Consider the following 14037-nt stretch of genomic DNA (forward strand, 5'->3'; position numbering starts at 1 on the left):
ATGGTCCCATTGAGAACGTTTCCAAATATCTCCACCCATGATGAGACAGAACGTTCAGGATGATTTCTTCTATACTATGTTGAACACACATCAGTTTATGGTAATACTCATTAACTACCATTGAAAATTTTGTTTGAAGAATACTGAGTTACAAATACTACATAAGAAAAGACCAGTTATGAGATCCATAAGCAATGTTTTAATGACTAAATGGACTTTTTACATTAAAATCAAAGTGAGACCAATATCTGAGGGGCAAGGATGCTCAACACAAGTTGAGTCTGTGTGTTCTGACCATTCTAGTAAAACTTAATGTTCAGTTCCTGAGTAAGTGGAGCAGAAATCCGCAGAGTCAGTTTCTGTGGAAAAAAGGAGACACAAAATAATGAACAACTTTATGTTAATGTAAAAAAAGACCAGCTCAAAACAGAGACTAAGAAGTGAAACTTGAGTTTAGACCTTCGTGATTCTCTTAGCATATCTGGTAGGTGAGTCTGACTTGATGGCAGTATGCATCTTTGTACTGCTGTATCCAATTCAACATCCCTTTTAGAAATTCAGGAACAGTTTAAAATTAATTAGTAACACAAATTAAATATGAAATTATAAATATAATACCTGTCCCACTCTTTCTGTGTTCAATGTTAAATTTAATGTATTTTGTGCTACTCATGTAATTTCCATTTTCAGTACTTCACCAATTTTACCTTTAGGTTTCAGAATTAATAATAATAATAATAATGGCCAGTCTTCGCGAGCGAAGATTTGGGAAAGGTCATTAACCCTTCGAGCCTGCGCAGTGGATTTTTTAGGTGAGACACAGCGTGCGCTGAACTGAGCCCACCCTTTAATCCTGAGGTTCATCTGCCAGGGCCGAGCAAGCTTGGACAGTGGCAGTGAGGTCCCCAGGACGTAGGTTTGTTTAGAGTGACCTTCTCTTAGATGGATTGCCTTACAGGGCTGACAAGCTCCATCTGCCCGGGGGGCTGGGAATCGAACCCGGGTCGCAGCGGTGAGAGTCCTGCACCCTAACCACTAGACCACCAGAGGCCCCAGGTTTCAAATTAATAATGTCTTAAAATGCATGATGTCCATTCACACCTCTTAGCTATTTCTTTGCCAACCCACAAATTCATGTTAACATTAACAGTCTATGCTTACTTAGATCACTTCTTCAAAATATCTAATATTTTCATCTTTCATCATAAACAGTACTCTACCACTACTTAGTAAGCTGGAATTCCACTTCTTGAATAATTTGCCTTTTATTCAAATACAGCTAAAAATCCAGAACAAAGTATTCCAACCCCATCCAAAACTAACCCAAAAGTACCAGACAGCCAGAGAGGCTACTCCATACTGTGATTCTACATGGACATTGGGAGCTATGGATGTTGGGAACCTCTCTGCACTTCTCAGCAGAGGATGCAAGTGTAATAAAAAGAACCTTCCTATACCCAGGTCGTTTTGTTGTCAGCACAAGCCTGGTCAACAGACATGCCCTTCCAACATCCCTGCTGCAGTTACTGTACAGTTCCTTAGGGCATGATTCTCCAGGGGGAAGAAAAGATAACAGACTCCTAATAATAGGATGATTCTGTGATATTGCAAATGTCAGATCAGGGTAGCGCTGCATGAATCTGAGAGAAAGAAGTGGAATATTACTAAGCAACCTGTTTCTATTTATATACAAATAAATATGGCTTGATAAGCACTTATGCACTGCTATTAGGTAAATTTGCTTTCTGTAAAGCAAAAACAATATGGTAGAAGTTTCTTTCTACTATATCCCTTCAAACAGTGTGGTCTCTGCTTGTTAAGTTATTATACAGTATGTAATCTCATTAAGCCTGTAAGAAAGTAGCAGATTTGCCCTTTACATTTTATTTTATTAATTACATGAGTTGTAAGTTTTCAGGATCTAAACTCAAGCTGCTAGTGCTTTTCTATTTTTTATTAGAGGGTCAAACATGAGAGGATTATAGGTAGTGGCATTATAACATCTGTATAGGGGTGGTGGGAGAGGTTTGACTGAATCTTGTAGAATTGTGAGAAAAATATATTTAGCAGGTATAAAAATTGTAATTTTTGTGCAGTTTTAGACCCCCACTACAGCAGCTGAGTAGAGTTTATTTTCTTCTGGCATTTGAAGTGCATCTTAAGTCACTAAGATCATATTTTTCTCTTAAATCAAATTTTAAATCATACTTTTGTGACAAGCTTTTTAGTTTTTTTTAAATCAGCTTTCTATGTGATGCTGTTAGTGTGTAGTTATCTTCTGGATTTCCATGATTGGTGCCTTCAAGCACATCTCAATGGAATGTTTTCTTTACCCTGCCACATTTATGTTGCTTTCAGCTTTCTTAGAGGCAGTTTGGCTGTTAAACAATTTCTTCCCTTGAGGCAATACTGATTACACTTATTTATGACATCGTCTCTGAAAGTGAGATTTTTACAATTCTCCAAGGCAGAAATTTATTCTCAGCAATTTTCTTCCTTTACAGATTCCTTCAATAAAATAAATGTTAGTACCAGGTGTGTATAATAGGGATCACTCTGGTTACAAATTAAACTTAAATCATTGAGCCAAGTGGGTAGGGTAACCTAAGATGTGACATCCACTACTTGTTGCCTCAATTATCTTTCATTAACAATGAGTTAGTGGCACCTTACAGTGTTAATACCAGGAGCTCCCTAGATGCAGACCAGTGCTGAGATGTGAGGACCACATCTCATACAAAGTGTGCACAACCCACTTCAGCTGGTGACAGATATGGGACAAGTGACAAGAGGAAAGGAAGTTTACTCAGTGTTGCTCCTTTTGTCCATACTCCTGTGAAAAAGAAAATTGGGACCACAGAAACTGTTGCAACTTAGGGGTTTATTAAGGATGTTCCGTCCATCCCCTCTGGAATGTCTCCTTGTTGGTGCCAAAGGGGCACTGCACAAGGAAGTCATGCATTTTGATCTGGAACACTGAGGTTGGGCACTTTAAGATGCTAAAACTATACCTCCTTGGAAGATAGGGAAATACTCCTTAGAGCAAATTACACAGGAATAATTTTTGGACACTAAGTAATTGTGAAAAAGATCTACACCACTTCAGTAGTGGACAAAAAACTTTGACAAGTGTTTTCATTTTATCAAAATTATAAGAATGCCCATAAAACTGCTAACATTGCTCCCAGCTTATGGAGCTGTATCTTCTTTTCAGTATTTCATTAGTATAAGTGGCAGATATTAAGTAAAAGAGAGCATATGTGTAATAGCAAAGATTAAAGTTTCCTAAAAGAGCTCTTGCTTTTGCTTTTTTTTCCTCCTCTAAATCTCGGACTGTTGTATCAAGAATTATGTCTGATTATATTGGAAATATGAAGGGGTGTGGATGAGAAACTGTTCCTGTTCTTCAGTGCCTTCATCCCCTTCAGTGTTCTTCACCCTCCTTTCCTTAAGTTTTTTCTTAACTACTGAGTTCAGCACTTACCCCACTCATCTCAAAAGAGAAAGCATCTCCATGGATAGATCTTCCATTCAGAGTAACAGCTTGAGGTCTCAATTTCAGGCCAAGAATTGTAATGTTATTGTACTTCAGAGTGTCAGCTCCTGGGTAGCCATTTTTCAGTATTTCTGTCTTCAGGTTTCCCTGGAAAAAGACACAGAGAACACTTTAGGACCACGACAACTCTTTAGAGGTGACTTACTGCACACTGTTACAAGATCTCATCCTTGTCAATGAACATACAGAAGGTCTTCCAATGTACACATCGAAGTCCAAGATTGTAAAGGAAGAAACAACAGTTGTATTAATTTGCAGATAAGAAAAGTTTCATATATGATTATAAATTAAGAAAATTAGAAAAAAAATAGCATTTACAGCATTCATTTGGGATCTTCTTGGACATGTTTTTCTACTTGTAATCAATGTAAATTTTGTTCTTGTACCCATTACAGAGTACAGTCGCATATGCAAAGCCAAAATCCAGATACAGAGATTCAATTAGTGACCTTAAGGCAGATTTAATTAACATCCAAAACTAACTGCTTTAAAACATTAGCATCTTCCAAAAACATCAGTTGCTAGATACTTTGCCCCTATTTTAAGGGAGTATGTTATATATGTCCCAGCTTTAAAGAGACTGAAGGAAGACTGTATGTCCACAGAGTTTTGTTTGTTGTACTTCTTATTTCTACACATTCCACATTTAGGGGTGTACCAAGAGGACATACAACGTCATTAAACTAATTCATTTGGATCACCAGTGACAGTAATTTCCCATACATGCAATAAAGAGGAATCATCACATTTGTTATGTGATCAAAGTTGTTAAGGAAATAAAGATGAATTACACTGCTCAGGAAATGATGGATTGCTATGCAATCATGACTTTTTAAAAATATGCCAAGGAGAAACCCATGATGGAACCTTTTGCATAAATTAGCCTATGTTATTTCAGTGGTGCGTGGTAGGAGGGGAGCAGAAGATAGATCACGGTATTTGTAAGTTAGGCCTGTGCTTAGATTGCTTATTTCAGGCATCCACACTAAAAATAAGTGCAAATCCCCAGCACACTGATTTAAACTGCCTAAACAAGGAACGTTGGCTATTTTTCAGCAAATGGGGAGAGGCCTCTAAAAGCCTCTGGAGAATTTGTTAGAATACCTATATGTGCTGTCTTCTCCCCGCTGGCAGAGCTCCAGCACAGAGGGAGGTTCAGGATAGAGAGACCACCTCCCTACAGTGGTTTATTGCTGTCTCAGGTGTGGCTAAGCAGGAGAGCTAGCACAGACCCAGTACGCACAGCGTGATGTTGAACTCAGCGATCACAACTGTATTAACAAGGCTACCCTCAAGCTCTGAGGCCCTGAGACACGACTCTTCAACAGACACTCTTCTCTGACCAAGGTCTAGAACTGGAGGTCTTGGAGAGACAGGGAGGTGATGGTCCAGGAGTGATCCTCTCCTCCCCAAGCATCTAGTGGTTAAAGTAATTTCCCAGAAAGTTCCTGAGTTCTTCGCTGAGGGAGGAAACATATGGATATCACTCAAAGCCCCATAAATGGAAAGCAAAATGAAGTCCTGGAACTGAGGCCAGAAGCCAGGACTTCTGTACTCGGAGCAGCAGGGTCATGATTTTTCTTTCTTACTGTCTAGCTCTGGTGGGCTTCATATAAAGGGGCACTTTGGCTTAGGTCACTTAGTCACTATGTATGTCAAAAGGGAGTTGTCAAGTGAATTAAAATGCCAACCACAGAGAGACAGCACCAGAGAGCAGAAGCTTGAATCATTCCCCAAGACTTAAGTGCTTTGCACAAGCCTTGAATTCTTTATACTTCTGGGTTGTTTAGATGGAAATATAAATTAGAGGGTCTAATCCTGTAGCTGTTACTTGTACAACACTCTGTGCTGGGTTCAGAATAAATGTTGCGATGTCAGACCTTATTAGCAAATCTCTCAGGGAACAAAACTTTTGTGTTCTCTTAAAGCTAGGTGTGATTAAATTATTCATCCACATTTTTTTTAAGAATATAGAAATGTGCAACAAATACCAAGACTTTCATACATTTTTCATACTTCTACAATTTGCTATTTGAGATGGACTGTTTTCTTTATAAACACATAATAAAAAATCGACATTAAAGATTATTGGAATGCAGATAGGGAATTCAGTCATGGATTTACAGGTAGAAGTCAAATATGAACAATGAGAAATGGAAGTGCCAGAGAATCAACAATCTAATTTGCACAGTTCAGAATTTAATATAAAACTGGATATTGTTTTTCTGTAGCCTTCCTGCAATAAATTACTATATACAACTACAGAAAACCAAAGTGATTTTTCTTCCTTTTGCTGTTGAAATATCCTTTTTTTCTAAGAAGAAGGATTTTTTTCCTCAGTAAATCAAGAAAGAAATAAGTTAAAAATTAAATTTAAAGTCTACACGTGTGGTATTAGTTCCAGGAAAATATCTCATGAATATACCAGGCTACGTAATAAAACCCGTTGGCTTGCCCTGGCTTGCTCTTGCTTCTGGAAGACAAACCTTCTAAGACCAATATCACAACAGGGTTAACAAGATTTTATTCTTTTGAATAGTTTTCTGTAGACTACTTTGGGGCTTTTAGGAATACATGGCATGAAAATCATAGAATCATTTAGGTGGAAAATACTTTTAAGGTTGTCGAGTCCAGCTATTAACCCAGCCCTGCCAAATTCACCACTAAATCATATCCTTAAGGGCAAATCTACACATCTCTTAAAATCCACCTCCAGGAATGGTGACTCCACCACATCCCTGGGTAGCCTGTTCCAGAGCTTGATAACCCTTTCAATGAAGAAATTTTTCCTAATATCCAATCTAAACCTCCCCTGATGCAACTTGAGGCCTCTGGTCCTATCATATGTTAACTGGGAGAAGAAACCAACACCCATCTCTCTACAACCTCCTTTCAGGTAGTTGTAGAAAGTAATAAGGTCTCCCCTGAGCCATCTTTTATCCAGGCCAAGCATCCTCAGCTCCCTCAGCCGCTCCTCATCAGACCTGTGCTCCAGATCCTTCACCAGCTCCATTGCCCTTCTCTGGACACAGGATTTGAGGTGTGGCCTCACCAGTGCTGAGCAGAGGGGAACTATCACTGCCCTGGTCCTGTTTCTGATACAAATCAGGATGACATTGAGCTTCATGGCCACTTGGGCAAATTACTGGCTCATGTTTAGACAGCTGGGGACCAAACCATGCCATAGTCTACATACAATATTCTATTTCTTACCAAATGCTAGAATTGCAGATGAAATATGATCTGTATAGATTATTGAAGTAGGTTAAGGGTTATTTACAATAACTCCAACAACTTACTATCATATACCTAATGAGCTTATGGTAGATTTATTTTATAGTATTTTTCTGCATTGAAATCTATTGGGTTTTTCTATCAGGCTTTCTCAGGACATGTCTACGCAGAAGTGAGCGCTGTGTGAAAGGCATCAGTGCACTGACCCTGAGCTAATCTACTCCCATGCTGCACTGCATGGAGCGTCTGATCAGCACACTGGGTTGCCAGTAACATGCTGAGTCACTCCACAGGAGACCAACCATGGGAGCTGTCTCTGTGCTGGCAGACAAGCAAATGCAAGCTAAAGAATTGAGACTACATAATTCTCTGCACCACAAAACAAAAATTTCAAGTGATCAAAGATAAAAAGTTGCTGGGATATCCTGAATAGAGGAATGTAGCCCTCTCCCACCCATCCAACTGAAAGTATTCAGCAGGAGGAAGGCAAGGAAAAGGTCCCTCATACCCAGAAGCTGCAACTAAGGAAAAAAGAAAGCTGAAAAAGTGGATTTTCAGATTCGCGTCACAGGAGGGACATTAATGATGTGTTTCACTGTGATACTCAGTGAAGCAAACACAATACTGCAGCATCCTAGTTGGACTATTTTGTATCTAGCTGTAAATGAAAGCATTAGGTAGTTTACCAGGTTTAAAGGCTGAGCTAGAGGAAGAAAGCTTTCAAGAGAAAAGTTAGACATCAGCACCTTACAATGGCTACACTAAAATACAGCTACTTACTTTGCTGAATGTATATTTAGCCAAGAAGTAGTTCTCGTTTTCAATGGTATCTGTTAAAACACAAAGCAAGGAGGATAGGTATCAAAACATGTAGCAAAATCCATAAGCAGTTCACATTAATCATAGCAAGTGGATAAAGTCACACTAAGATGATTTGTGGGCTATTTAATCTCTTTCTCTAGTCTTAGGTTGATCTCAGAGGAACAAAACATGAGAGATTGCCCTCTCTAGCAGACCAGTTGTTCCCAGTGTCACGCCTTTCTCATATCAAAATGCTAACTTCAAGACCAATCTGCTTTTCACCTTTGTAATGTTCAACTTGGAGTCAGTTCTCCAGCTTTTTCTAGCAGGAGCCAGTGCCATTATACTGCTGAAAAGGCAGCCTGAGGACAGCCCTGTATACAGACACTGCTTCACACCAGGGCACCAGGCTTACCGATGGAATCACCATCATCCCAGAAAAGAGACCCAGAAGCTTCTCCTTGTTCATCCAGGGCAATAATGAGTCCAAATGGGTTCAGACGGCTGTTGACAAACACATTGAGAAGTGTCAGTACAAACCTGTGGGCTCTGTCCCTTCCAAGTAACTTAACAAGAAGTTCTGAACACAGTTAACTCCAATTTTAAGTATACAAAAAAGGCCATGACAGAAGAATGATACTTGTTCACCAACAGGACTCCTGAAGTGCTGACAAAAACTTTGTCTTGCCTTGTCCCACGAAAGTGTAAAATTCCTACCTTTTGAGTGCTCGGGTGGACAAGTTTTCCCTTCTTTTGTGGCCTTAATATATGACAACTGGGCAGTCTGGGAGACAACTGGTCCCCAGTGCTACCTTACTGCAGCTTGGATTGGTTGCTGCACAGTGCTGTTCCCTCCCTTTCCTACTTAGATTAGCTTCTGAACACAGTTCAGACTTGAGACCAGTATATTATCCATTGGCATGGGGAAATAATTTTCCTCAAAAGAGATTTGATTTTTTCCACCTTGTTTATGGCATTTGATAAATTCACCCAAGGAGAAGAGTTCTGCATTTTCCCTTGCATACATTTACTTTGAATGACTGACAGCAGGTCAGTGTGGAAGTAAGAGGTGCAAAAGCTTTTCTGAGCATAACCACAGAGCCAGGAGTAGGCTTCAGCTATGCAAAGGGGTCATCTCTGGCATGATTTCTCCTAATGAAATGGAGCAAATAGTGGTAGAAAAATACTGTACTTATCATCTGGGAAAGCAGCTGGGAGCTGCAGATAGTTTCTCTTCTGCACTTTCTTTTAATTGCTTTTTTTGACTGTCTGTGGGTCTGACCCACACTGTGGTTGCTTGGTGATGACTACAGAGTTTACCTCTTTGTGGTGGTTGTGGCTGGTGCCTGTTCTGGCAGAATGTACCCTCCACGGATGAACAGAGGGATCTTGCTCAGTGGGGCAGACACAGTAGAATAGTTCTTCTTCCAGGCACTTGGCACTTTAAGACCCTACCACAAAAATTAATGCAGTTAAAAAGAAGGCAACCCAGGCTCTATACATATATACCACTAAAAAAAGAGAACAAGGGGTACATTTTCATCCCGATCACATCAGTGAAAAAACATACTGAAATGTGGATTTCAGGAGTATTATTCCAGTTTCTTTTTTAACATGAAAGAGGATCTAGCCCTTGCAGTTATGCATATGCATGAGATAGAAGCATCATGAATGAAAGACAGCAAATGGTCTTTAAAAATGGTATCATTATTCCATATGCTGTAGAATAAAAACCTCTCATCAAGAGACTGAGCAAAAAGAAAAAGAAACTTTTGCTTCCTCTTTTTATACATGTGGAGTCTGTCACACTTCAATTTAAGGTAAGTGATTCATAATCATTTGGGAATGTAAACTGTGGATTTTCTTCTCTTGTAAGGACAATTCTTCCCCTTTCAAAAAGTAATTACAGCATTCAGTGCGTGAAACTTGTGTGTGTCGACAACCTGCATCAACCCTTTCTGGTTTAATGCCTCAAAAGCAGGTGCAGGCAAGACTAATGTACGGAGTAAATAACAGGAAGGCTTTGCTCTTGCCCTCTGTAAATGATAATTATAATTTATGGCAAGTACCCAACCTTGGTTTTGGATAAGCACCATGTGTATGGCAAGTACAAATTGCTGGGAGATGAGCAATGCTAATGCTGATAGACAGGGCAAGGGACACTGGGGCTGCTGTCCCTGTGCCCAGCCCAGCAAGAGGCTTCAGGGGGAACCACAACAAGGAGAGTTGAATTAAATGCTCAACTTTGCAGCGTCACAGTCTTATGAAAAGACAAAAAGGGAAAGGGTTGGATGAACATCCATCTGAGGACACCAGCCAAATGCTGAAAATGACCAAACACCTTTAAAAATAAGTCTGCATTTCCTCTGAGAGCATTTCTGTTGTGCCTGCTCCTCTGCCAGGATCTCTCAGGGTAGTTAACAACAGACTGATGATCCTGGGCTCACATTTCTGAAAGCTCTTAGCATCAGCCTAACTGCTCCTGTTGAAGCCAATGCTGGTCTTAGCCTGCAAGATTACAGCAGAGTAGTTAGGTTGAACTGAACGCTTTTGGAAGTGCAATCCTGGGGATGGTGTTCAAAAGGTCAAGGCTCGTAGTCCCTGAAAGTAGAAGATACTGGAATTTTCCACAGAGCAGATTGTTCTGCATCTCTTGGAAGCATCTTCTGGAGGGAAGTCTCATGATGCTCTCAAAATATGCCTTCTGTCAAAAGTGATGCATGTGCAAAAGTGCATGCACAGAAGCGTTTGTGGTGAGTTCTCAGGAGTGTAGCTCAGGTTTCTGCCTCTGTTTCTATGCAGGAAAGTGTATCAGTACAAGAATTAAAACTGGGGGAGGGGGAAGAAAGAAGTCTTGGCACTTTCATGCATTTCTAGGCTGCTCTTGAAAATTCAGTTCTATGTGTCTTAGAACTTACAGACCAAAAATAGAAAATAAAATGTTACTGAAAGCTGTGTAATTTACTCTCCCAGCTAGCCTGGTGTAGACTTTTTGTTCTCTAGTTTTCTTTAACACAGATGCTGAGGTAAAAACACTGGTGAACACTGATAAAAGTTATTTTGCTGGAATTGTACCATTTTAAATTATTTTTTTAAATGTAAGAAAATTAATCTTAAAAATACATACGGTGTAGTAGTCAAACCATTCTGCATCAGGGAAGTATACATCCACAGATCTTGCTCCCTGTAATTGTTATAAAGAGATTAAAAGATAAGAGTCTTTTTTCTTTTTGCATTTCTGATATTACATTAGCTTTATTGCATTTGTGCATGGAGAGATGTATGCTGAATATTCTAATAACATCAAATCTTGGATATTAGGGCTGAGTTATTGTCATAGCAGTGGACTAGTGCTGGCTAATCTATAACACCAAAGAGAGAAGCTTATGCTATTTGGGGGGTTTTACTGCCATTCCATAGGATGAGTCAATGTTACATGATTATTTCATTCTAGTACATAGCTCTGTGTCTTGCAAATGTAACTGGCCTAGATGCACTCTAACATCTGGGCAACCCCAGTGAGGTCTATGGCAGCCTTTGCAAGACAGGACTTCACAGGTGAAGTGGGAGGACACCACTGGTCAGTGCCTCTTGCACCCTTCTTATTGCAGAAACAGGCAGAGTAAGGTCTAGCAAGGAGGATACACGGATATTTCCCTTGTAAACCATTTAAAGTTGCAGATAAGTAATAATAAATAATAAATGTGCTGCTAATTGCACAATTGCTGTACTTTGTTTTACAGCATGCGTTGTATCATATCGCTGCAGGGATGAAATCACGCTAAAGGCACTTTGAATCAATAACTCCAGGAACAGTTGGAATCAAAACATCCATTTTTGTCACAAATTGCTTATTCTCACAAACAGATTAATTTTGATTCTCAGTGTAGATGTCTGACTCTTTGCAGGATTATGATTTACCCCCAAGGATTACCCAAGGGAGCAAGTGGAGTAAGAAAAGTAAAAGGTGGAGAAGAGTCAAGGCATAGTTATCATTTTATATTTCAGGGTATTTATATATATGAAAATGCCCATAAAATCAAGATGCCTCCCTCTCCATCTTTTCTTTGCATTATTATGACAACCCTGGGTATTCTGATCTGCGGAAAAGTGTGTAACCACCATCTGAATCATGATGATTTCAAGGCCAGGTTGGATGGGGCATTGAGCAACCTGATATAGGGGGGGTGTCCTCACCCGTGGCAGGGGGGTTGGGACTAAATGATCTTTAAGGTCCCTTCCAACTCAAACCATTCTATGACTCTATGATTCCATGAGCCTTGCCTTTCTGACTCCCTAAATAACAAAACAGTGTGTAAGGCAGTTCCTCATTTTAAGTTTCATGGATGTCTCACTTGCTGTCACCCTAGGACTCAAGGAACAAAGGGCAAACCATCTCCGACCCATCTTCTCCACACAAGCAAATGCCATGCTGCAGTTTGATGCAGTCACTACTGGCCTGCAATGCCACAGTGAAGGGCTTACAGCTCACCTCTGACTCCACCCTGCTATCTAGCACAGCCTTGGCTGCCACCTCTCACACTGCAAGACCCAGCAATGTGTTGCCTTCAGAGTTCTGCTTCCCTCATCAGGCCACAGGCACCTGGCCTTCCTTTTGTGCTGCAGTCCTCCAAAAAACATTAGGATCTCCTTATCTAGGCCCCCTATCATTTTATATGTCCTTATAATTTTCCCTTTCATTCACTTCTTTGCAGGAAGCCTCCCCTGGTTTGTCACTTGCTCTTCATGGGAAGGTTTCTCTCACAGTCTTCATCATCTTACTGGTCTGAGACCCTGTGAAATCTCATTACTCATCAGCTATTAGAAACCTGTGGGAGTCTGAAGATGAAAGACTGACAAATGAAGTGCCTTAGTGGAGTCAGAATGGTTTTAGATGCAGGAATAAGAATTTCATTTTAAACTCACAGAGGCAAAAGGGTTGGTTAAAAAAGGTGACTAACAGTGGCTGGTTTATATGTTCGAACATCAGCAACATCTAGAAATACATCAGATATTCTGGCAGCACGCTGATTGCTAACAGTGCCAGGATGCATCACCTGCAAATACTTAGATGTGCTCAGACATACTTTTCTTGTGCTGTCAGCAATCAGCAGTGAGCAAGGAGAGAAACCCACCCTTGCCAAGCAATGTGAGCCTTGACCACAGCGCTGTGCCCAGCACAGCAGAGGAAAATGCTGCTTTTTAAAACCTGTCCTGTTAGCAGCTAACATTATCATTACCATTTCTGTAATGACTGCATTTGCCTGTGATGCTGGGAAACTCCTACCACAGCCCTTCAGTTCCAAAACACTGTGGGTGAGCAGTAATATGGAAACCGGTTTGCTTGAATATCTGTGTGTTTCTTCCTAGCTCAACAATTACTGCTCTGTGTGTGTCCTTGGAGGCTGCTGCCAGCACAATAACAGGAGCACGTGAGGGGCAGAATCCAGGCTCTTTATATCCGTTCGTCGCTTGAGTAGCACAGAAAGACTGTGCCCTCACTTTCATCCTCCCACTTCAAGTACTGGGAAGCTCTGTATTTACTGTCTGTGCTGCTCAGAAATGTGTTCTGTAAGCTTTGACAGTGGAGGGAAGAAAGGAATAGATATGAGCAAACATGCTCTGAATGTCACCCAATGCCCTAAGCACAGTTCATTTCTTTTATTCCAGTATGATGGCATTTTTTAATTAAAGTACTTGCCTCATCAAGAACAGGAGCAATCATAAAGGCAGGTCCCCAAAGGAAGGCAGTATCTATTCCATGAGTCTGCTGATCAGAGGTAAATCTATGTTGAAAGTGAAATACACAATATTAATTCACATTTTGATAGAACTTGTCGAATATTTTGATATTACTCACTGTGACAAGAATTCTGCTTCCTCAAGATATCCTTCAACACCACCAAATATTTATGCTGATTGAGGGAACGCCAAAAGCCGGGCAGAGATTCAGAAATTACAGTAGCACCTATCTAGCTGACTTCTTTTCAGAGCAGCAATAGCGAGTAAACAAACTTAATTTCTGTTCAGTGAGCTGAGTCTTCATTGCAGGAGCCTATGAGCAGGATAGGGGCCAGGACCAGGAGATGGAACACAGATGAAAAACACTCCACTCTATGATCTAAAGCATTTGTGAAAATCCTTGGATCTGGCTTCCCACACCTTTCACAGATTTACATTTGAAATCTTTAACAAGACAAACACAAAGCAACATTTATACATAGTGTTCTTTTTAGCTGCCTCTCTAGAATGGATTAGAAGCCTATGGAATTCAGTCCATTTTATTCAATGCACTAAGATTGTTTTGGATCCTGATCGTGTCCTCCATAGTGCTCAGAGTCCTGTTCACCTGGCAACATCTGCCTTCTCTTGGGAAGAAATCACTATTCCACCATATATCAGCTAATGAAAATTTTGAATAGCATCTGGCAAAGAGGAGAGATCTT

At 40.3% G+C, this 14037-nt stretch overlaps 1 protein-coding gene across 2 annotated transcripts in view; it reads right to left on the reverse strand.

Moving 5' to 3' along the window:
- Positions 1–217: 217 nt before the first annotated feature.
- LOC108495571 (sucrase-isomaltase, intestinal-like) overlaps positions 218–14037 on the reverse strand; it is a 58101-nt gene continuing 44281 nt past the window's right edge. For both annotated transcript variants that reach the window (XM_017811389.1, XM_017811388.1), the window contains 7 exons: positions 13293–13377; positions 10719–10775; positions 8912–9042; positions 8007–8095; positions 7571–7620; positions 3485–3643; positions 218–359 (listed from right to left, as the gene is read on the reverse strand). In XM_017811389.1, the coding sequence (XP_017666878.1) occupies positions 300–359; positions 3485–3643; positions 7571–7620; positions 8007–8095; positions 8912–9042; positions 10719–10775; positions 13293–13377 (631 nt within the window). In that variant the 3' untranslated portion in view covers positions 218–299. The remainder of the gene's footprint in view (positions 360–3484; positions 3644–7570; positions 7621–8006; positions 8096–8911; positions 9043–10718; positions 10776–13292; positions 13378–14037) is intronic.

Source organism: Lepidothrix coronata, unplaced genomic scaffold (assembly GCF_001604755.1).
Source record: "Lepidothrix coronata isolate B3197 unplaced genomic scaffold, Lepidothrix_coronata-1.0 Scaffold32, whole genome shotgun sequence".
Lineage (NCBI taxonomy): Eukaryota > Metazoa > Chordata > Aves > Passeriformes > Pipridae > Lepidothrix > Lepidothrix coronata.